This window comes from Hydractinia symbiolongicarpus, chromosome 4 (assembly GCF_029227915.1).
Source record: "Hydractinia symbiolongicarpus strain clone_291-10 chromosome 4, HSymV2.1, whole genome shotgun sequence".
Classification (NCBI taxonomy): Eukaryota; Metazoa; Cnidaria; class Hydrozoa; order Anthoathecata; family Hydractiniidae; genus Hydractinia; species Hydractinia symbiolongicarpus.
The window spans coordinates 12225501-12248970 of record NC_079878.1 but is presented as its reverse complement, the minus strand read 5'-3'; the positions used below and the strand labels follow the sequence as shown (position 1 = coordinate 12248970).

The 23470-nt window shown below is 33.2% G+C and overlaps 2 protein-coding genes across 2 annotated transcripts; both read left to right on the top strand.

The window, feature by feature from the left end:
* The first annotated feature begins 1194 nt into the window (after positions 1 to 1194).
* Positions 1195 to 21606, top strand: LOC130641322 (uncharacterized). The gene is made up of 2 exons (XM_057448071.1): positions 1195 to 1405; positions 18893 to 21606. Exon 2 carries the CDS (start codon positions 20446 to 20448, stop codon positions 20971 to 20973), a length of 528 nt encoding a protein of 175 aa, XP_057304054.1. The 5' UTR covers positions 1195 to 1405; positions 18893 to 20445; the 3' UTR covers positions 20974 to 21606.
* On the top strand, positions 5470 to 7913 carry LOC130641321 (neuralized-like protein 4). The gene is made up of 4 exons (XM_057448070.1): positions 5470 to 5704; positions 6429 to 6618; positions 6750 to 6899; positions 7152 to 7913. The coding sequence occupies exons 1-4, from the start codon at positions 5501 to 5503 to the stop codon at positions 7340 to 7342; spliced, it is 735 nt and encodes a 244-aa protein (XP_057304053.1). The 5' UTR covers positions 5470 to 5500; the 3' UTR covers positions 7343 to 7913.
* Positions 21607 to 23470: the final 1864 nt, after the last annotated feature.

Sequence of the window (23470 nt, the reverse complement as noted above, 5' to 3'; positions counted from 1 at the left end):
ACAATTATTTTGTTTTGATTTACGCACAATTTCTCGATGTCGTTCAACTGTTGGTCATCGAAAGCGGTGACAATATATTCGTCTGGTGTGAACACTATGTTGCGAATAAATTTTTGTTCTTCCCGGGTTATTTCCACAACAGCCTTTAGCAGCTTATCTTCTTTAACATCTGTCTTATTATTCGTACAACAAATTCTGCCAATGCTCTGCTGTATGTTATACACCTTAAAAACATTAAGTTCTAAATAATTTTGTTTGTATTTCAACGTTTAAGCCAGAGTTAAAATAGAAAACTGGTAATAATAGTTTTTGATTGCAAAGAACATCGAAATGGTCCTCCAGAATTGTCTATCCCTTGATCATAAGTACTTTCTGGTCTATTTCCTTTTTGCAAATCGTCTTCCATTAGCTTTAGAACTTTTTTCTCTGTTCTGATAAATGGTGTCGACCTTGCAGTATTCCGTTTTGCATTACCGTGACATGCTATACGAAAGTCTGTCGATTCTTCGCCAGACCACGCGTTGATAACGAGGCAATATTTCATAAATTTTTCAGTTGTGATGCTTTTTATGCGGGGCATATCGTGTTTGTAAAGCTCTTTTGAACAGAGTGACGACGATATGTTCGAACCAAAGCGAATATTTTCTCCTTCTCTACGGCTTCATTGGTGTACTTCTTGCCCACTCTTTTTTTAACAAACCATTGCTGCTCCTCAAAATGTGCTTTTTGACAATCACCATCGGCGTAGAAGAAATAATTGGTGGGGGTTCCAATAATTTTGTACACACCATTATCGTCGGCCATAATTGAATCAAGTGAATTCCGATCATTATTTACCAAATATGTCGCAGATGTTACCGTACCTATAATTAAGAATAGCATATGGACGTGAAAGTAGGCAAATATAAAAAAAAAAGATCTTAGACTGGTACTAAGATAATATGAAATACCTTTCGGTGGTCCTGCATCTGAATTGAAGAAAAGGCTCGAGTCAGTATTATTTATTTATTTTGGAAAAGATGAAAGCTGCAGTATTATTGAATTTCCGCGCCCGAAGGCGTAGGAAATTCTTTAAAACCGTCGTTTTTTTCTTTCGGAGCATTTTTTGAGAAAAAATCGACCCTGGGATTTCACGTTAGTCTGTCACAGATGTAAACTTCGTACCCAAGCTCCTTAACTACTGGGAAGTCTAGTATTGACGCTTCAGGACAAAATTGGTATTTGTTTTTGACAAAATTTGGCACAGTTAACAAAAAAAAAGTATGCTGAACATAATGGTGACATAATAATTTTGATTTTTGTCACCTAAATGTCATTTCAGGCCAAAATTGGTCCAAAAATTAGAACTACTTTATTTTCAACAAAATTTGGAACAGTTAACAAATAAAGTATGCTGAACATGATGGTGACATCAAAATTTTGATTTCTTCTTACCTAAATGTCATTTCAGGCCAAAATTGGTCCAAAAATTAAAACTACTTTATTTTTAACAAAATTTGGCACAGTAAACAAATAAAGTATGCTGAACATGATGGTGACATCAAAATTTTGATTTCTTCTTACCTTAATGCCATTTTAGGCCAAAATTGGTCCAAAAATTAAAACCACTTCATTTTCGACTAAATCTGGCACAGTAAACAAATAAAGTATGCTGAAATGATGATGGTACAAAAGTTTGATTTTTTGTCACCAAAATGTCATTTCAGGCCAAAATTTATCCAAAAATTAAAACTGCTTTATTTTCGACAAAAATTGACACAGTTAATAAAAAAAGTATGCTGAAAATGATGGTCACATCAAAATTTTGATTTTTTGTCAACTAATGCCGTTTCAATCGCAAGACTTTCAACCATGAATGATAGGCTGTATTTTTTGTTACCAATTTCTTTTAAAATGTGAGTTTATTATGACACGTTTCGTTTTGTTTGCGTTTGTTGTAAGATATAATGTCACTGATGGGCTTTATCTTCAGAGGTTCATGCACCAAACCCCTTCGAATGTTTGGCACAATAACACAACAAATTAGCAGGTTTTCATCAAATTTTGTGGTAGCGCGCGGAAATTCTTAGAGCCCCCAGGGCTTAGTGTTTATTCCCTTGTTCTAGGAATAAATATACATAAGTACATAAATGTAAAACACTATTCCCGTGTTCGTTTAAAACATATACGAAGGTATACCTTTTTATTAGTAAAAGTTTTAAATGATTCCTGGATGGATTGAGCCGGTTGCTATAAAAGAGATTACATTTATAAGTCTACAAAAAAGTAAAGAAAAACAATGCGGCAATACCTCTTCCAGGAAAAAAATGATTTTTTCTAAGATGTTTTCGCGACAACAAAGACACCGACTGTCTGGGTTTCCTCAAAATGTGCTTTTTGACAATCACCATCGGCGTAGAAGAAAAGCATGAAGATTTTTTTAATAAACGAAACAAGAATGAATGAAATGTTTAACTTAGAATGCTCCTTTTTTAAGAAATTTTATAGTGCATCATGACCTTATTAATAGTGTCTTTGTGTTGTCCTTACAGAATAGCGTTCAGAATTGTAGGCACCCGCACTTTTTCTTCAAAGAAAAAATCGGTATTTTAAAAAGTTTGGGGGATGTTCTCGTCGCATGAAAGTTTTATTAAAATATTGCGCCCAGAGCACCACATATTAATTGTATAGGAATATTTACATGTTAAATTAATACGTCATCACGAGTTAGCCAAAATAATAAAGTCGAAATAGTTTTTTTCAGAAGTTTTAAACACTTTTTTTGAATGAAAACATACAACATCCGAGGCTAGCCGAAATTTAGCAATGGCACCGTATCACATCGAAGAATCCTGTACGTAGTAATTTGTAACTGTTGGATAATGGCAGTATTGAGCAGCGAAGGACATTACTTGTTTACTATGGTTGTTAGAAAAAAGTGCTGTGACATTTTTTGTTTAAACTTTACCTTCTCTTTATCCAGAAGGTCGAATAGCATCAGGTATTCTTTGTTGCTATAATCCATGTCGTATAATTAACTAGCTGAGCGTGCATATACAAGTTTTAAAAGCCTTATCGTAGTACACGTCTAAGGTATGAAGCATGGGTTCTTTTGGTGGGCAATTATAGCTAGCTGTCTGAGTCTGAGTCTGAGCTGCACTGTCTGTCTGTCTGGCTGATTCTGGGTGGCTCTGGCTGATTCTGGGTGGTTCTGGGTGATTTTGGGTGGTTCTGGCTGATTCTGGGTGGTTCTGGGTAGTTCCATAGTTTAGTAATACCGGTATTTAATGCTCATTTTGAGCTACGCAGACCCATTTAAGGCCCACGCTCTACTAGACAAGTCCCAGCAATATCCAACGGCCCACACAGTGTGCCATCTTTCCAATTTCCCTCACATGGCTTGGGTTAACCGGGGCTATGATAACCTTCACTCGCCCATGTTTTAATCACCGTCAAGAGGAATCAAACCCCAGTCTCCTGCAAAGAGTATGAGTGCTATAACCACTAATCTATGGCGCCACAAAAAATGCTTGCATATTGTGGGAAAAAACTTTTATAAGCCAAGTTGTCTATAACTTTAATATCTATATATTTAATAATCAAATTTTATGAAATGAAGCTTATCTGAAAACCTGACACCAACAAATTTTTTTGACAAAGTTTGTTTGAGATACCATATCACAAGTGCTTTAAGTTCGGTTGTGTCAATCGTCATGGAGTAGTTCATCAAGGTATCAATGGCATCAGGTATTTAAACATATATCTGCCATTTTGTTTTAAAGTTACATATATGTACAGGACTTTTCCAATACAAGGCTTGATGCCTTGCTGTTAATTAACAGTTAATGACCATCCTGTTTAATAGGAAGACATGTTTAGCCTACATAATTCTTGTTTTGACAAGTGATGTTGACATAACTATGCATTGATTTTCAGTTTATACAACCAAAAATTTCTTAGTGGTTATAACTTTTTCACTTAGCGTAGGAACCAAGGGTTCGATTACTCTTAGCACTGATTCGATATGGCCGAGTAAATGTTGCTATATCCCTGGGTTAACCCAAGCCATGTAAGGGAAATCAGGGAGAAGGCATGCTGTGTGGACTGTTGATTGTTGCACGTAGTTGTCTGGTAAAGCGCAGACCCTAATTGAGTCTCTGTAGCTCAAAATTAGTGTTAAATATATACGCAAGGACTCCCCATCCAAGCCATCTTTATGCTCTGACTGCCAACTTTCACCCATTTTATTCTGATAAAACGTGGCAGTCTTGTGATTTATTCACAAAAATTTACCATATTTAAAACAATTATTTAATAATTATGCTTGTTGTGTAGTAACATAATTAATACGTAATATATATAAACAAACAGTGCCTTTATCAAATCAAAACAAATACATATGTGCTTTTTGTCAATATTAAAACATAATTATGAGCGATTGATCATCACTTTCTTTTAATACAAGGAAAAGCAAAAGTTTTTAGTGAGTAACTTGGCCATATTTGTTTACAAGCTAATGTATTAAACTAATTTATGCAACTGATAAAGAAAAAATTAAATAATTATTTTATTATTAACTATCTGTTTTCAAAATGGCTATCTAATGTGGCGGTGTTCGTGGTTTGCATGTACTTTAGATTTAAAGATATACAAGATTTTACTAACCACAGTAAAAAAGTTTTTTCACCTAAATTCTGCAATTTATTACCTTTACATTTTCAGATTTTTTACTTATACATGTGTAAGAATCCTGTTAAAACATTAACATCCAAACTTTTCTATGGCATGGCCCAAATGTTGTATATTGGAACCCAATGGGAACTTAAAATACAGAATAAGCCTTTTCGTAATTAGTACAGCCATATTTAAATTTCTACAAGTGGTGTAAGTTGTACTTCAACGTTGAACCCTCTGTTCTCATTACTGAAGCATACAAATTTGTTTCCAGTTAGCTGTATTTTCTTTTTTTTTTTCTACAAGAAAACATTAAGTTGTACAGAAATATGGCAACCAAATTTTGGCCTCAAAGTAAGGGATTTGGTCCATTTTTTTAAAAAACAGGTGCTATAGGTGGTTTTAAACTATAAATTTTAACTAAATCAACAATCCATAGAACTCAGAGATTAACACAGAATCCATATGAAATAAAAGAAGATACAACGAAAAAATCTGATTGATATAATTTTAAACAGAGGACCCAGAAATGTGTTAAAATGGTCCAAAAAGAGCAAATATTCAAACAGCTATAAAATCTTAACCAACGGAAACGTTTCTCGTACTGTTACAAAAAATAGCTCTTATATAATTTGTTAATTATATATAATAGAAATTTTTTGTTAGTGGGATCCAATATCTGTCAAGTTCACCTTTGTCTAATTCGTTTTTGTTATAAGACCAATTATACACACTGGATATGTCTATAACAAATTGCTAGTGTTTGCTAAACATTAAATAAACTTATTTCAATCTTTACAAAATGAGATTCTCTTTAAATTTTACAATGCTTTTATAGTGAAATGAAATGCAAAAAGATGACTCTTCAATGGTATTTCATTTAAACTGCGGAAAAAATGTATGTTTATCTAACAACAGGCAAGTAGCTGAAAGAACTGGAGATAGCTTTGATCATGGTGTTACTTTTAGTTCACGACCTTTGCATGTAAAAAACTCTGAAATATTTCAGTTAAGAATTGAAGCTAAAGAGGATAAATGGGCAGGCTCACTGGTAAGTTTTGTGTTATTTAAACAGTTTTTAGCAAAATAAATAAATAATTATGTATATATTATGCATTGTATGGGTGTAATTCGTTTTTTGTGTGTGCTAATGTCTAGCGGTGTTTTTTAATATTGATAAAAAAAGGTTAGGTCTAATAATCAGTGCTGCATAACTTTTTAAAAACTGTGAAATGCATGTAAAATCAATATTCCCTGCATTGTAAAGGCTTTTTAAGACTTCTTGCATACTTCTGGTAACATAATTGTAGGAGGAACGACACCAAATTTAGGGAAATTTTATCACGCATATAAATTAATTAAAACCCTCCATATTAAAACTAGCAACCAAAATTAGACATTCTAAAATTATCCAGATTGAGAAAATAGTTGTAGAATTCTGAAACGAAGGAAATTAAAATGTTCATATTTCAAGTCTTTAAAACATCATAAGGAATGCAGGTGTACATGCAGCTAAACTGCCTATCCTTTTACAGGTGTATGAATTAAAAAACTTACCCATTTCAATTTATTAACACCCTCCCCAACTTTCACTTTAAAGAAATTACCAACCTCCATCTTTAATGCCTTGTTGCTGCAACCCTAAATGATTTAATGGAAACCAGACTTCATGTTTTTTTCAATAGAAAAACATGTATAGCCAGAGTTGAAAGAAACAAACACAAACTATATACGATATTGTATTGTATATATAGCAATATTTGTATTTTTTACAGCGTTTTGGAGTTACAACGTACTGTCCCGATGGCCTGGAAATGGGTAAACTCCGTGCATTGACTGATTTCATCGGAAATAAAGAGAATACAAAAAAATTTTGGATTTGGTCAGGTCATACTATACATCATTATCAAAAAGAGACCAAGATAAATTTAAATTTGCATTCACTATCTGTAAATGATGTTGTTGGTGAGTAACCTTTTTTTTTTGTTTTGGTTCAGGGATCGCTATTTTCCGTTTGACTTCCGTTTGACTTATGTTGACCATTTTTTTAAACTTAAAAATTGCTCAGTATGTTTTAAAATGTGATTTATTGACAGGTCTGCAAGTTCGACCTAATGGTGAATTGCATTTTTACCATGATAACAAACGTCTTTTGAAGATACAAACTGGTGTGCCGGCCGATCAAGATTTATACGTTGTCTTTGACGTTTACGGATCAACCAAACGTGTTTCGTATGCTGTGAAAGGTACGTTTACAGAGGTTTTGTTTTCGATTTTATTATAATATTACCCGTTTTTTTATTCAAAATGATAGCAAGTCTTTGTGCGAGAAATACACGACATAGGAATGTAAGAGTATGTATGGTGCACGACAATGGGGTGACCGAAATATGCATGATGGCGAACTCGTCTTGAACGAGCGTTGGCTCGTGAATGAATCCACGAGTTCGCGTGCTCGACAAGTGTTTTATTTCTATTTCCATTCTTTGGTTCTTCAGGTGGAAAACTGAAAGAGTTGTGCAGAAGAAAAATATTAGAAATTGTCGAATTTGAACAAATTGACAAATTGCTGTTACCGAAAACATTGATATCCTTCCTGAAGGAAAATTATCATTTAATGCGCGTCCCAGGGAAGAGAAAAAGAGATGAAGAAGATGAAATGGGACCCGATAAGAAGAGGTTAAGATAGCACTGGAAACCAGTGGACTGTGAATGACTGATGGCATTAGTGAATGACTAATTAGGAGACCTTGGATTTTGAAATGTTATAAATGATCTGGCAATCTATACTCCGGGTTATTGAAAAATTCAGAACTAGATGGAATAACAAGAATATGGGATACCTGTTATGCCAGACAGTATGCCTATGGTTAGGTAGATATTTTGCCTCCACAACAACGTTCGTTTGATTTTAGTAAATTTGATAAGATTCTAACGCCTGTTATCAATGGTGGTATATTTTCAATATATAACTTCAGGTATAATAAAGCTGCACGAAACCATTCTGAACACACGAAATAAGGCTATTGTACTACAATCAGTAAGATAATTGTCGCCACAAGTGGTTATCTCAACTATTTCTATATTAGATTTTCGCAATTTAAACACAAATGTTCACAGTGAAGTCCACAGTGAACTCCTGTTCACAGTAAAATCTCCTGTAGATATTAGTTCACAGGATTAGATACTATTGATAACTACTAGTACACAAGAATTCGTGTAGTGGGTCCATATAAATAGATCGCATTTGCTATTTTGTATGTCCATAGCATGACCATGAACTACCTTGGCGACTCGGCGTTTCGTGTGGAATGCTAAGTGTCAGCATACGGTGTGTCACAAATTCAGCGGAACACGTACAGCGATACAACATTTCGGGTGTAATAATTTTTGCAAAAAAAAATTTCCTGCCACTTCGGCCAAAATAAAAAGACAGGCTACAACCCGGTGTTACCCCGTCAGCTGAAAAAGTTACAGTAATTTTTTTTTGCAAAATAAGTTATTTGTAGAACTTCCAATATAAATTAAACTTAAGTCCAAGTTAATTATATATAACAGCAAAAAATGTTGCACGCATAACAACGATCAATATCTCAATGTCGTCAATGTTACTAAAGGTAGCAGTTTTTGGAATTTTGATTAATTGAAGAAAAACTTAACAATTTGGTTTGCCATCTTAATTTCCAAGGCTGCGAAAGTACAGCCTCCGCTGCCACTAAAAACAAACTCCAATGCACGCGCGCAGATATTATTTATTTCGAGCTGCAGCTCAGGAAGCTGAAATGAAAACCAACCTCAGTAGTAAAACCATTTGCCATGGTAGTTGCACTCGTTTGTAACGCTTTTGTTCATGAAAATCTACATTTTGAGAATGAGTACCAAAGCAAAGAAATAATAAGAAAACGCATATTACCGATTTAGCGCTTGTTCGGTCAGGTTGCTCATATACCATTACCAGGCATGACTCACGATGAACGGTAATCTGACACGGTCATTCATGTTCGCCTGGAAGCGGGAAATTTTAAAATTTCATAACAGCCGCAACTAAGCGGTAAAAATAACGTCATCACATTTGCATTTGCAAACAACAATTTTTGGGACAAACGGCATTATACATATAAAAATATACCAAACGTTTTGCCATGGTATATGAGGCCAGGGGAAGTTAAAAACATAATCTTTATCGCGCTTGCTTTTGTTGTGGTTACAAAAGGCCCCTGAGATGTAGCAAGTTCTAGTAAAAAAAAATTCACAAATTCTGAGCAAAAAATTACCCAAACAAAAGTTTTCCGGCCAACAAGCTATATATTTTTAGAAAAACTGCGCATTCTACTTTTATTTAGTGAAATTTTTTAAAGTGCTTACATGTTTTTGCATAGAGATATTTAAACATATAGTAGACCTCTAACCAACATAGCTCCCTGCACAAATTTGCAATAAATGTTATGCTAGACTTTTTCGGTATGGCAAACGCAAAAGCACAAGCAACCATGAGTTGTTTGCTTGCAAAGAACATACGGATATAAACTGTACTGTGTGCGAACATATCTGTGTCAAACAAAAAAGGAGGTCGGCCTAAAAGAAGACTTTCAACAGGTCGGTATTACACTACTACAAATGCATACTGGACAAAGACTGTATCTTCCAAAATTTACGAAAAACTAGATGAAACAAATGATGAACTTTACAAACAATTTTAAAAAACAAGAACAAGAACAATTAACATATAGATCTGTGCTTGTCCCTCCTCTAAATCTATAATGAAAGCACCAGTTTTATTAGCCACATGCCAGCATTCTCTCTGTTACAGACGTTTTATACCAACAGTTGAAGGTCAACTTTTAGAAAGTTCAAAATGTCCAATATGTTTCACACTTGTTTCTCCTGACTTTGCCGCAACAATAACTTAACTGATAAAAAACTTACACCTTCTCACTGATCAGAAACCAAAAACAACAGAACCACGTTTACTAAGTGAGGTTTATAGCATTGACAAGGAAAGTAAAATCCTCAGAGATTTTGAAGAAGCAGCTCTTTGTGTTGTAAAAACCAAAATGACTAAATCCACGTTACCTAATGTGGTATAGAATTTATGACTGCTGGTGCAAGAGTAGGGACAATTATTTTTTTGTTTTGTTTTTTGTTTCTGAAATAGTCAACATAATTTATTGGCTCAAATTTGGATATTCAAATATATCTACACATACAGTAGACGTCCGGTAATTCGAATGCCGCTTAATTCAAACTTTCCGTTATTTCGAAAAATTACCAAGTCCCTTGAGTTTGGTTTAATAAAGTCTTATATTTTGAACTGCTTAATTCGAACTCCGCTAATTCGTAGCACCAATGTTTTGAAGTGCCCTGAAAAGGAAGACGAATTACGTAACATTTTTGAACCAAGATTGGAACATTTAAAAAGAAAATTAAAGGAAAAGGTATAAGTATTTAAACTCATTTATTAAAGCAAACATGCATCACTTTAGTCACACTTTTATCTCCTGTGAAAAATACTGCTCCGTGTGTCAGACAATTGGAGAGAAGTTGAAAAAATTGGGAGCAGAATGTCAGCATATCATGGCAAATCTTTTGTAGGCAATGATTTCAACAAATTGCTTAAGGTAAAGTTCAACACTAGCAGTATTATTAAAGCATATTCTACGTACCCTTCAGTGGAGGTAAACCACTAACTGTAGGTTCCTGTGATTTTTATTTTAATATCAAAATGACTTTCATTTAGGTACATACCATTCTAAAGCTGTGTAACAGTATTCCAATTTTGCTAGTTTCCTTGAGTGTTGGTGCCACGGATGTTCATATGGAGGCAATAGAGATTAGCAGTCACTTTAAGCTGTTCTTCCACCACTATTCAAAATGTAGTCAGTTGATTAATTCAACACAATACTTTGATGACAACAAACGTTATGAATTAGGTAAATTGCTTTGTTTAAATTATCTTTCCAAACATAGCTATTGAAAAAACAATTAAACTTGCTCTGCTAAAGAAGAAGATATATATAAAAAAATTGAGAACTGGGGTATTATATAGCCACACCACACATATTTTGATTTTTCTATAGCACAGCTTAATGTTCTTTTTTTAAATTATATTACAGATACAGTTATCAAAACACTGATGGTGTAATACAGATCAACCTTTTCTAATGCATCAGTAACACCAAAATTATACATGATGAAGGATCATGTGGTCGATTTCATCAGGAAATGGAAAATTGGGAGTGTATGGAGAACAAGCGGCAAATAATATCTACCCAGAATTTGGCTAGCTAAGCTTTAGAATAGCAGAGTAAACAGTAAATCATGGTACTTACTAGGTAGTGTGAGTGTTTCTCTTCCGTCATGTCGTCTCAAAGTTGATCAGTCCGTCAACAATGCTCCATTATTATTGGAGAGTTTCAGACCTTATTTTTTTTAAAAATAAATATGTAAGCAACGAACTGTTGTTTTCCACAGCTTATTTGAACATAAATCTAACTGTATATGTCTTTTCCATAAAAACTTTAGAATATGATTATTTAATGATTATCGTAAGATATACAAAACTTGGAAGAAAAAAAGTTGCACTGGGTGAGTAGTGTTATTGACATAAAGCTATAATTAAAACTATTTTTGTGGTTTAGTGTTTATTGATAAAATTTTAACTCGATTTATTATTGGAGAAGTACTGCTTCGGCGAGTGTCAGTGTTTGCTTCTATTTTAAGAAAACACCCAGCTGTGTAGAATGTACTGCTTTAGGAAAAAGTGCCAAATTTTATAGCGTATAAAATAATATTTACGAGTATTAATAGTTCCGTAGATTTAAGCAGCAAGCGCGTGGTTCAAATCTTTAATAATGTTGTCGGACAGGATGATGTATAAAAGGTACAATATACAGAGAGAAACGTGAGGGGAAAAAAGGTTTTTGAACGGTTTTAGGAATGAAGCAAAGATCAAATTTTATATCTGCAAAAAAAAATCATCAAAGGTTTGTTGTTTTACATGTTTTAGCACCTTTTTTTTTGCTCCTGTCTATTTTGTATAAAATGTTTTATTTTCAGCCATTTTAATGAAATAACAAGTTGTTTTGTGATAAATAAGAATCACAATAAATTTTAAAAGGTGGATTTGAGTGGATTCTTCCACGGGTTTAACAACTAGTCTCTAATACACTAACTGTGACTGTCTGTGACAAGTCGATTATATTTTCTACAATTTTCTTTAAAAACGCCTTATAAAATATTCCTTATAAAACTTTTTGGTCATATAAAGCTTTTTTTTCATTTTTAATTGGAATGAAATAAGCCATGTGGTAGAATTTTGTTCATTATTTTCAAAAAAAGATATCGACATGGTAAAACTATTGTTACTGCTTCCCTTGAGAAGCTTCCATTTTTACGCTTTTTGACACGGACACCTAATGACATGGAGGTCAAATGCAAATGTTATTTTTTTCTTCTGTTGCCAAAAGTGTTGGCCATACTAGGTAATGCGCATCGGATGTCTCACCATATATCCGATGGATTGACTCCAGGAAAGTAGTTAATATATCCATATCCTGCGGAAATAATTTTGATTGGAATTTTTCTATTATTTTCGCTTGACTTTTACATCGCCAAGAAACACGCGAAAATAATTATATATTTTTAATTTAATAACTTAAAATTATTTACAGCTGTTCCTGGCGTGAGGGATATGATGCATGGGTATGACACTTACTGGCTTTTTAGACACTCGCATGTGAAATTTTAGGCTCCATACCTCTGAGAGTCTTTAACCATTTTCCGAGAATACTGCCTAAAAATTCTTATAAAATCCTTATTATTAAGGGGAAATTCATTAGGATTATTCTTAAAACTTGATATGTTGCAACACAACTTTATTTCATTGAGAGGAATCATTTTGCAAAAGATGCTCACAAGACCTTACTTACAGGTGCGGTATAGTTTCTCCAACGTGTTGTAGTCACTACACAAAAATTTATATACAATACTCCGAAAAGAAGGAACCCGAGAAGTTTATCCCTAAAACAAAACACGACAGACAGCCTTAAAGACGGCTTTAAAACAACTGTTTGCTAAAGTATTTTCAAAGCCGTGTCCTGGCCTGTAATGAGGGAGACTCTAAATAAGAAAATACAGTAAGAACCTTCTTAGGTACAACAAGGTTAGATACAACAAATTAGGTATGCGTACTGCGTTCTTTTCAAAAAATCTTTTAGCGCACGTGTTAATAAAATTACGTGGATAACCATTCCTAGATAAATATCATTCAGAAATGTTTACTTCAAGGTGAAATTTAGACAACTCTGACACCAATGTAAAACAAAAACAAAAAAAGAATACACCAAACCATATTTGTAAGGAAATGGTATAAAAAGGACAAGAAAATTGTATAAACCCCAATAAAAGTTGGTTTATGATATACACCAGTAACAAATCTATTATCTTTCATATCTACTTTAACATCTAAAAAGGAAAAAGAATTGTTCTCCCCCTTTTGGGATGTTTAGTATTCATAAAATCTCTGAATAATTCCACTTGATCAGCTGACAAAAAAATAAAAAATATATCATCTACAACGTCTAAACAAGAAAGGCGGGAACAAACCAGTCCAACATTTCATCCAACATTTTTTCCCGTGTTGAAAGAAATGTTGGATGAAAAAATGCATGTTGGATGAAGCAAAATTTTAGATTTGTGGAACTGCTTTTAAAAACACTCGAACGATAAAGAGTTCATTCATTCCTGAAAAACAACGGATGGATTTAGGGACTTCGATTTGATGTTGGATGAAAAGTACCACCAAACCAACATTTCGACCAAGAATTTGGCTATGTTATAGGTTGGTGTACCGATTGCAGAAAGGATAGGTCGGGAAGGCAAATTCAAAACAGGCTGTTGATTTTTGACTTTAGTGAGTTGCATTTATATATAAATGTTCATGAACAATGAGGATCAAAACAACATCGATGATCTTAGATATCGTACTGACACCCAAATATAACTGAAAACGACAGAAAAGCACCTTACAACATTCGCTATCCATAATTTATTCTACATAATAACTTATCTTGCTTTTAAATCACGTTTTTTGCTAAAAGAAACTTTGAACTTTTCTTTGACCCAGATATCTAGCTATGTCAATTTTTTGCATGTAAATGTCAACTTAATCTGACGTCAAAAGGTGCTTATTTAGTGATAATATTGTGTTGATTTTAGACTTGTTTTTATGAACCTAATATATGAAATTACTTCACATGAAAATCCCAACTTCAGCACAGGGGGAAGCTAAGCAACGAAGCAGGATATCATTAATAAATATAATTGAGTGAGTCATTGTACCAGGATTTTAATGTTCATCAAGCGTTATCGTTCATTAGAAAAGTTGCAATGCATCGAAATAATGTATTTTTTCCATAATTCGCACATGCAAATTGTTTTTTTCTTTTTGTCGTAAGAAGCATTATGGTCGTACTAGGAAATATGAAACGGATGTCTATCCATATATCCGATGGAGTGATGCCAAAAAAGTAGTTAATATATCTATATCCTGCGGAAATAATTTGGATTGAAATTTCCTAATAATTTTTGCTTCACCTTTACATCGCGAAGAAACATGCTAAAATAATTTATGATCAAAATCAAAGGTAATATTTTTTTTCTGTTTCTGAAAAAGTATTAAAAGCGTTTGTGTCCATACATGTTTGAACAAGTTAGCGATACGGAAATAAGGTAGCGAAAATCTATGTCAATTATGCATTGTGAAAGGGGCTTAAAAATGAGAAGTTGATTTCTTACTTTCGTGACTTACACGGAAGTGGAGCATTGCACAGAGTAAAATAAATAAGGACAATAAGGATCAAAACAACTTCAATCATCTTGTATATCATATCGACACACAAACATAATCAAAAACGACCGAAAAGTACCTTACAAACATTTGATGCCATAATTTATTCTACATGACCACTTATCTTGACTTTAAATCAAGTTTTTTGGTAAAAGAAACTTTAAACTTTTCTTTTTAACCTAGCTATCTAGCTATTTTTTTTAAAACTTTTGCACAGAAAAATACCAAATTATTACATATAAAACCAGTTAAAACAACAATAGTAACTTTAAAATCTTTTTAGAGGTAATAATTATACCTAAAGGCTATTTAGTATAGCATTTTTAACAAATACAGTCACTTGGGTTGTCTTGGTTCCTCATCAAAAGAAACTTTCGATTTTACAGTTACGTATTGTATTTTGTAGCTTATTTTGCTGCCAAAAAGAAAAAACAACTGAAAGATAACGTAGCTATCAATTTTTGGAAGGAGAAATATCAATATCTGACTTTCGCCGTTTCGTATCCCTGGACATCAGTTTATATTTCCTGCTCCAAAAATATGCACGTGCTTGGCAGATTATTCTTAATTACCGACAAGCAATTACTCCACGCTACTATTTAATCAGAATTTAAAATCCACTTAGGAAGTATATATATATAGAAATTGCATAAACGTTTGACCTCGGATAATATTTCTAGGTACAGATTGACAATACAGTTTACATTGTAACAATATTGCATATCTTTTCAAAAAATTATGCCAAAAAAGGGGTATTATCTTAAAACATACTGTAAAAGAGACTAGCTGTAATGGCTGTAATCAAAAATAATGCACCAGTCCTTACCACATTTATTGCCAATAATGCGTATGGAACTTGAACAATTTTCCTTTTTACCACGTCAATCTAATTCCTTTCACCCTCGCATATCTTAATCCTTAAATTCGAGGTTGAGTACTTTGCTAACCATAATTCCGGTAACAGAAAATAACAATTTTCCCACATTCATATTTGTGGCTCATTAAGTTAAGTGCAGCTATTTTTTTACAAACAAATATTGAAAAAAACAAAACAAACAACTCTCAGTTAGGTATTGAATTCCGCATATTAAGGATAGTTTCCACTGCTACAATATATTGATGTATACAATTAACTGTACAAAATTGTATATTCTCGTACAAGATATTGTACAGAGGTAACCACGATGTACAATATATTGTGACATCAGATGTCAACTGTTTTTTTTTGTTTTTTTAAGTCAAATCAGTTTGATTTGAAGAAACTAGTAGCAGGTTCCTATTAAATCACTTACACAAGAAACTAATATATCTTTTGTATTCTGTACACTTTAGGATTATCGAAACTGAAGTGTAAACTATTTATATTCTTCTTGTATATAAGTACTAAATTGTACACTAGTTGCTACAATAAATTGTGCAATGTTGCGTACAAGACATTGTAGCAGTGAAAACTACCCTTTGAATGCATTAAATGCGCAATGATGATGCCATTCGTAGAAAACTTGACATGTTTAAGACACATGAATGCCAGTGTCCTCTAATCTCTTTTTCGAGAAAGCCTTATTTTTTGACGATATTAGGGCATAATATCCGTAGATATTGCACATAATAAGATACAGATAATCACATACTGTCATAGAAATTGTTTTTATCTTCAAAAGACAAGAACAGTATTGTTCATAGATATATTTTCGCTGTTTGACAAACCTACACCTAGAAATTCTCTCGTTAATTTCGATACTAATCTCACATGAGCATACTACCGGAAATCTGTTTTAATTAAACTGAGACTCATTTCAATAATCGGATTAACGTGACGACTATCAGAAGAAGTGATGTTTATCCTTTCGCAAAATCCTTATCCAACACTAATTTCCTTCTTAGATTCACCATTAAAAGAGAAAAGGGCAACTGTCGTAAAGTTCACTAGTGTGAAATAGTTTTTGACGTCAATATAAGTCGACCCAGTTATTTTAATTTACGAGACAATTAGTTCACTAATTAGCTCTGCAGCTATAAAAAGCTACGCGAATTAATCCAGTCCAGACAGCGACTTAATGTGCATGAATTTGGTATTGTAAAGATTCTGTAAGTAGCAATTGAAAAAAAATATGTTTTCTTTTTAAATATTTAGTGTATTTTGTTGCAATATTGTAACTGCATTCGGTTATTTTTTTATTTTTTAAATAAAAACAAGTAGAATTTCCGTTACCAGCAATCTTGATCCATTAGTGTCCAGTTTTTTTGTCATGATCGGCATCGTTAAAGTAGGACTACATTGAAAAGTGTGTACCGAGCTAAAAATTACGTAACAGTTTTATTCTAATGAAATTTATAAACAAAGGCAGACACAAAATATTGCCCACGTCTTCTTGTATGAAATGAAATTTAAATCTATTTTTGCTTTTCAGCTATCTAATGAATAAAATCAAAATTTATAGAATCGATGTACTGGAGAAATTTGGTATATTGTGAACTACACCACTTTGTAATTAATTTTTTAATATAATTATTTCGCCCAAAACACTGAATGGACACACATGTCTTCTTATCAACAATTTACAAAATCAGTATGAAAAAACCTGTCATATTGTGGTTACAAATTGTTTTAAACACCAGTAAATTTCAACAGATGTTTTCTTCACAGTTATAGCCTAACATGATTGGTTTTAAGTCCTAAGGATAATCCTTACGAAAGTTAATATAATTTCCCAATTATAAGGATTTCATAGAGATTTGTAGGGGTAGTTTCAAGTAATAGCCATTATTCAAAGCTGTAAGATTCATAGGACCTAAATATTCAGCATACAAGTGCCAAATAGATAAATATAAAAACTGAGTAAGTGTCATAACTATGCAGCATAGCAAAAGAGCATTATGAGAAAACATTTAAAGTGCACTTGTCAACAATTAAATGATATAACTCTCTCAGTGTGAGGAAATAACGTCCTCTAATATTTGTGTGATAAAAACATTGCTTTTTATATCAATACTCTATAATTAGCATAAATCCGTTATGTGACAACATACTAAGAAGTGATGTTCTGCATTTATGGGAATCACCCTAAATAAAAAAAATAGGCGGTCTATAGACCAATATGAACTTTTCTGCTGATCAATAATTTAGAGCGTTGTATATAAAAATATTGGCCTTTGCACGAACAAGGGTACTGCATTGGCGTATATAGAATAACGTCATTAATAAAAATAAACGGCACCGCTTTGATAAGAGCATAAACCAGCAGAAAACGTACCAAAAAGCATTTAGGAACTATAATAGGGAATGTAAAATTAAGTTATTAACATGGATTATAGGACGATATAGAGAAAGAAATATGAACAAGAAGCCCTGGGGGCTCTAAGAATTTCCGCGCGCTACCAAAATATTTGATGAAAACCTGCTAATTCGTTGTGTTATTGTGCCAAACATTCGAAGGGGCTTGGTGCATGAACCTCTGAAGATAAAGCCCATAAGTGACATTATATCTAACAACAAACGCAAACAAAACGAAACGTGTCATAATAAACTCACATTTTAAAAGAAATTGCTAACAAAAAATACAGCCTATCATTCATGGTTGAAAGTCTTGCGATTGAGATGTTTATGGTCTTAAACGGCATTAGTTGACAAAAAATCAAAATTTTGATGTAACCATCATTTTCAGCATACTTTTTTTATTAACTGTGTCAATTTTTGTCGAAAATAAAGCAGTTTTAATTTTTGGATAAATTTTGGCCTTAAATGACATTTAGGTGACAAAAAATCAAACTTTTGTACCATCATCATTTTCAGCATACTTTATTTGTTAACCGTGCCAGATTTAGCCGAAAATGAAGTGGTTTTAATTTTTGGACCAATTTTGGTCTAAAATGGCATTTAGGTGACAAAAATCAAAATTTTGATGTCACCATTATGTTCAGCATACTTTTTTTGTTAACTTTGCCAATTTTTGTTGGAAATGAAGTAGTTTTAATTTTTGGACCAATTTTGGCCTAAAATGGCATTTAGGTGACAAAAATCAAAATTTTGATGTCACCATTATGTCAGCATACTTTTTTGTTAACTTTGCCAATTTTTGTTGAAAATGAAGTAGTTTTAATTTTTGGACCAATTTTGGCCTAAAATGACATTTAAGGTGGCAAAAAACCGAAATTTTGATGTCACCATCATGTTCACCATACTTTTTTTGTTAATTGTGCCAAAATTTGTCAAAAATAAAGTAGTTTTAATTTTTGGACCAATTTTGGCCTAAAATGACATTTAGGTAACAAGAAATCAAAATTTTGATGTCCATCATGTTCAGCATACTTTATTTGTTAACTGTTCCAAATTTTGTTGAAAATAAAGTAGTTCTAACTTTTTGACCAATTTTGGCCTAAAATGACATTTAGGTGACAAAACTCAAAATTATTATGCCACCATTATGTTCAGCATACTTTTTTTGTTAACTGTGCCAAATTTTGTCGAAAACAAATACCAATTTTGGCCTGAAGCGTCAATACTAGACTTCCCAGTAGTTAAGGAGCTTGGGTACGAAGTTTACATCTGTGACGGACCAACGTGAAATCCCAGGGTCGATTTTTTCTCAAAAAATGCTCCGAAAGAAAAAAACGACGGTTTTAAAGAATTTCCTACGCCTTCGGGCGCGGAAATTCAACAACTTTTGAACGTAGCACATAGGATACCACTTAGATGAAGAAGTTCCAACAAATATGAACTGACTTATTCGATTGAGGATATACAGGCTAAATAATGATATAAGACGCTACATAGATGAGCTGACTTACTTACAAGGCATGTAATATGGTTTATGAAAAATACAGTTGAACATGTTATGTAAACATGATATGCGTTTTGTACAAAATTATGAATAATCATCCTAAATCATGTAAGACGTTCCATGGATAAATATCAGGTTTGTCTATTATGCGTGTATTTATACTGAAGTTTCAATATGTTACTTTTTTCTTTTATCTAATTAATAAGTAATTTTATTTGAAATTAAAAAAATTACGATCAGCAATGTGTTTGTTTCTTCAGCGTCGGAAACACTGTTATCAATGTGGATCCTGTGTTCTAAATGTATACATTTTTCTAATCCAATTTTTTCCACATGGCGTGTGTTAACTAGCTGTGGCTCTTGCTATTCTGAATGTATGCATTAGATGCACATCGGCATTGCTTACCCAATTTCCCTAACCTTGTATGGATTGACCCGTGACTGTTGTATTGGCACTTGCTGAACATGCCTACGCTGTGCACTTAACCACCGCCTTGTGTTCAATGGAACGACAAAACAACCCGGCTACCATTTTGCTAAATTAAATGGGAAAAAAGATATTAACAACACAACTATATTAATCCAGAATGTAATCTAAAAATTACAAAGCCACTTAAACTAATAGAGCTGTAATTGTCAGAATGATTCTAGGTCGCCATGTGTTCTTGCCCTGTGTGGTCCATAACGTACCTAGACCAGGCGGTAATTTGATCTTCTTTCCTACTTAATCAACCTTGTTTTGAACAGGGAAGAGACTAGAATATACTCAATTTTTATCCATAGCGGCATATCCGCAACTGGGGTGATATGGAAGCCAAAGATTAAAAAGAGTTCACAATGATTACCTGTTGTATTTAATTTTTATTTAGATATTGTGCAATACCAAGGAAATCGAAAGTAAACAAACAAACAAACTCTTACGGACGCCGAAATTTGTTTATGATCTGATGTTATCGTTACGTCATACATCTATAAAAAGCTTTAATGTATATAGCGTGTTAATGCTATTGTAGAGTAGTTCCAACACGAAGCGTAAATATATGAACAGAGAATCGTACTCAGGTGGAAAGTAAATAACATAACAATTTAAGTACAATCTAATCCTTGTGTTGCGGCAGTTTTAGCAGGACGTTTGTATAATTTTCTTTCCTGAATTGTATTCGCATGCTCGACAGCTTTCAAAAAATGAAGGCAGCTTTAGTTGTATATGGACTTGTATTGACAAACGTTCCCCTACTCTTAGCAGAAGATTCAGAAAGTAATGAAGTATACAGATACAGAGATAATTTCTTCGTTGGTAACCAGACATATTCTGTCAACTACATTGGACATATTCTACTAAATAGAGATTGTGGTGCAATACCTTACACACATATTGTTCGAGAGAAGGGTTGCTTCCCCGTCTACATCAGAAATAATTTATGTGGTGGCTTGTGCCAGTCAGTGGCCATACCGAAACAAAATAAACAGTCAAAATATTTGGACAACGACACTTCAACGTGTGTCGCGTGTGGTCCAGGTAAATTAGTCGAGAAAGTTGTCTGGATGCTGTGCAAAAGAAAAAATCGAACAGATACGAGAGTTAGTAAATTTCGAATGCAGAAGAAGATGGTGAAAGTTGTGGAAAATTGTGCTTGCCAAAATTATAAATGCCCGAAATCTTGGAAGGCCATTGTTAATATTCGAGGATAAATTGAGTTTTTTTTTGGTCACATGTAGGTTACGTGGTTTAAAATCATGCCATTTTCAGCCATAAACTCATTTCCATCCACATAATACGAAGTAGCTACCTAAAAAGTAAAATTGATAAAGAACTTCATAAATTATTTGAAACAATACATTGTGTAACCCTTAGCAACAAGTTACAGATTAATAGTGCAAGGAAATATTTTTTCTGAAAAAAGAATCAAAATAGAATTACCAATCCCGCATTTTAATTTTTATATCCGTACTTACCGGAAGTTGCTAATATATATAACCAGCTTTTGACTTCGCGACTGTATTTGAAACAAGTTCTATGAAAGGTCTTGGAAATATTCTACGTCCCTTTTAAATTGCGTGTCATTACAAAATTATGCTTTGTAATACAGTAAACTCTCGACATACATTCTTTTTTAAAAGTAGCCTTTTATAAACCACGCGCGGCTCTCTTAAAATATGAAGCAACTAGTAAGCAAGAGTGAGGCAGAAGTTGTGAGTAAATAAGAAAAGAAAAAGGGCATAAAGAGAGATAAAACAGCATTGGTTTCTTACTGATATTGTATCTAAATCTTAGCGCACTAGCCTAGCTAAGCAAGAAAATTTTTAATTTTAACCGAGTTGATAGATAACAAGCAACAGTTGCCTGTAATTGAGAAAAAATTAGAAACATTGGCCTCAAGCAAAATTTGGTGTTGAAATTTGGCTTGAAAAAAACAAACCCTGGAGTGTCATAAGGATAGCTTGGTCGGATCGAGTGGCTTGGTCAGCCTCATGAAGCGTCCTCACTATTATTCAATTTTAGATGTAACAGCTATCATGATAAGAAAAAAGTTCTGAACAAAAACTAAAGATGTTTTAATATTAAAAGTAGTCGTAATTTAACAAAAATTTGATTCTTTTTACATAAAAAACGGCAAATTTTCACCTAAAAACTTTTCTGAACGACGACACAGTAAATCCAAGAATAAGTCAGTCTGTTATTTATAATTACCAGCCTTGTTTACATCTTTGTGAGTGCTAAATTATTTATCATTGACTATTCTTACACATTCGAAAACAATGGAATATATTTCTTGTTATTGTGATGGCCACCGATCGACTTTTTCACAGGCTAATGATTAGTACTTAAAACTGCTGGATAAAATGCTCGGTGTGTGTGACCCTGGAAAAACTGTAATTCAACCAACCTTTTTACAAAACAACACGATTTTGGTTCCGTTGCCGAAAAACTTTGACTGGCTTATCTGTCAATGTTGATGCATTGCATTTAGGTTTATTGGATGATGGAGGATTGATCTATTTAAGGTTACATTACGAAATCTAATAGGTAAAGATGTTAAAAGTGGGATAATCATTTCTGGCATTACATCCTACAGCACATGATATTGTTTCTGCGGCGCATCTCACACATTTAGTTGCCTTACTTCTTATAAATTACAATGAAACTTCAATTTATGTTACCTGTTAAGCCTCCAAAAGCATTTGTCAAGTAGGGAAATTCTCTACTCGTTCTTTCTCTGTTATAATAATAAGCGTATTCTGTGTGTTCAAAAGGGTTGCGCTACAGCTATATTTTCGGAATTTCTGCAGCGTTGTAGCTTTACTTCAGAGTCCCAGCCGAAACCATTTTTACAAGATTTGTTTTGAGCGATTACACGAAATGGAAGAATCACAAGGCTTGATATTTGCACCAATCCAAGTTCTTTGCGGTCTCAAAACGGCGATGGGGGAATATGCTACGATCAGGCTACGCTCACGAAGGTTTGGATGTGATGGTGTGAGGTTTGTTGGTCTCTTTTTGACCTTTATCTCTTCTAAATACTTTGTATCTATAAAATTATATTTATTTTCTGTAAGTTTTCGCATTTATAATAAATAAATCATCACGTTTTTTAATTACTTACAAATCTTAGACACACCAAAAGATTTTGGCTATAAACTTTGAGAGCAGAAGCCAACTAGCTAGCCTTATTTTATTGCTATTCTTTTAAGGTTTTTATTTAGTTTGAATAAATTGGAATCTTATTTTCCTTTACCTCTTGCTTATCGACGCCTCTTCTCAAAAAGTAGTCTAAATTTGCACAACTATTTTAATTTGCATTGACCCACAAAAATTGCCTGCGTGTGGATTCAGTTTAAAGTTTTATTCATAATGGAAACCAACCTTTAATTAAAACTTATCTGTTAACCAAAATAGTATAAGTCCCATGAGAAACTTTAGACAGTAAATTGCTCATTTAAAAGCAAGATTTATTTCGTTATTAATTTAATACATTAAGAGATACATGTATTATCAGATATAACAAATATATAGATAAATTGCTGGGATTTGATCAGAAAGCCAAATGGTAAAAAGTAAGAAATTATTGGCATTAATATCTTCTCTTCTAAATGTTATTAAATCAAACTAAGCCGCACATATCACGCTGGCAAGAAGCGGTGGTTAGCGTGGTGTCAAGATTAACAGGAAGCTGATAGCTTTAATCGT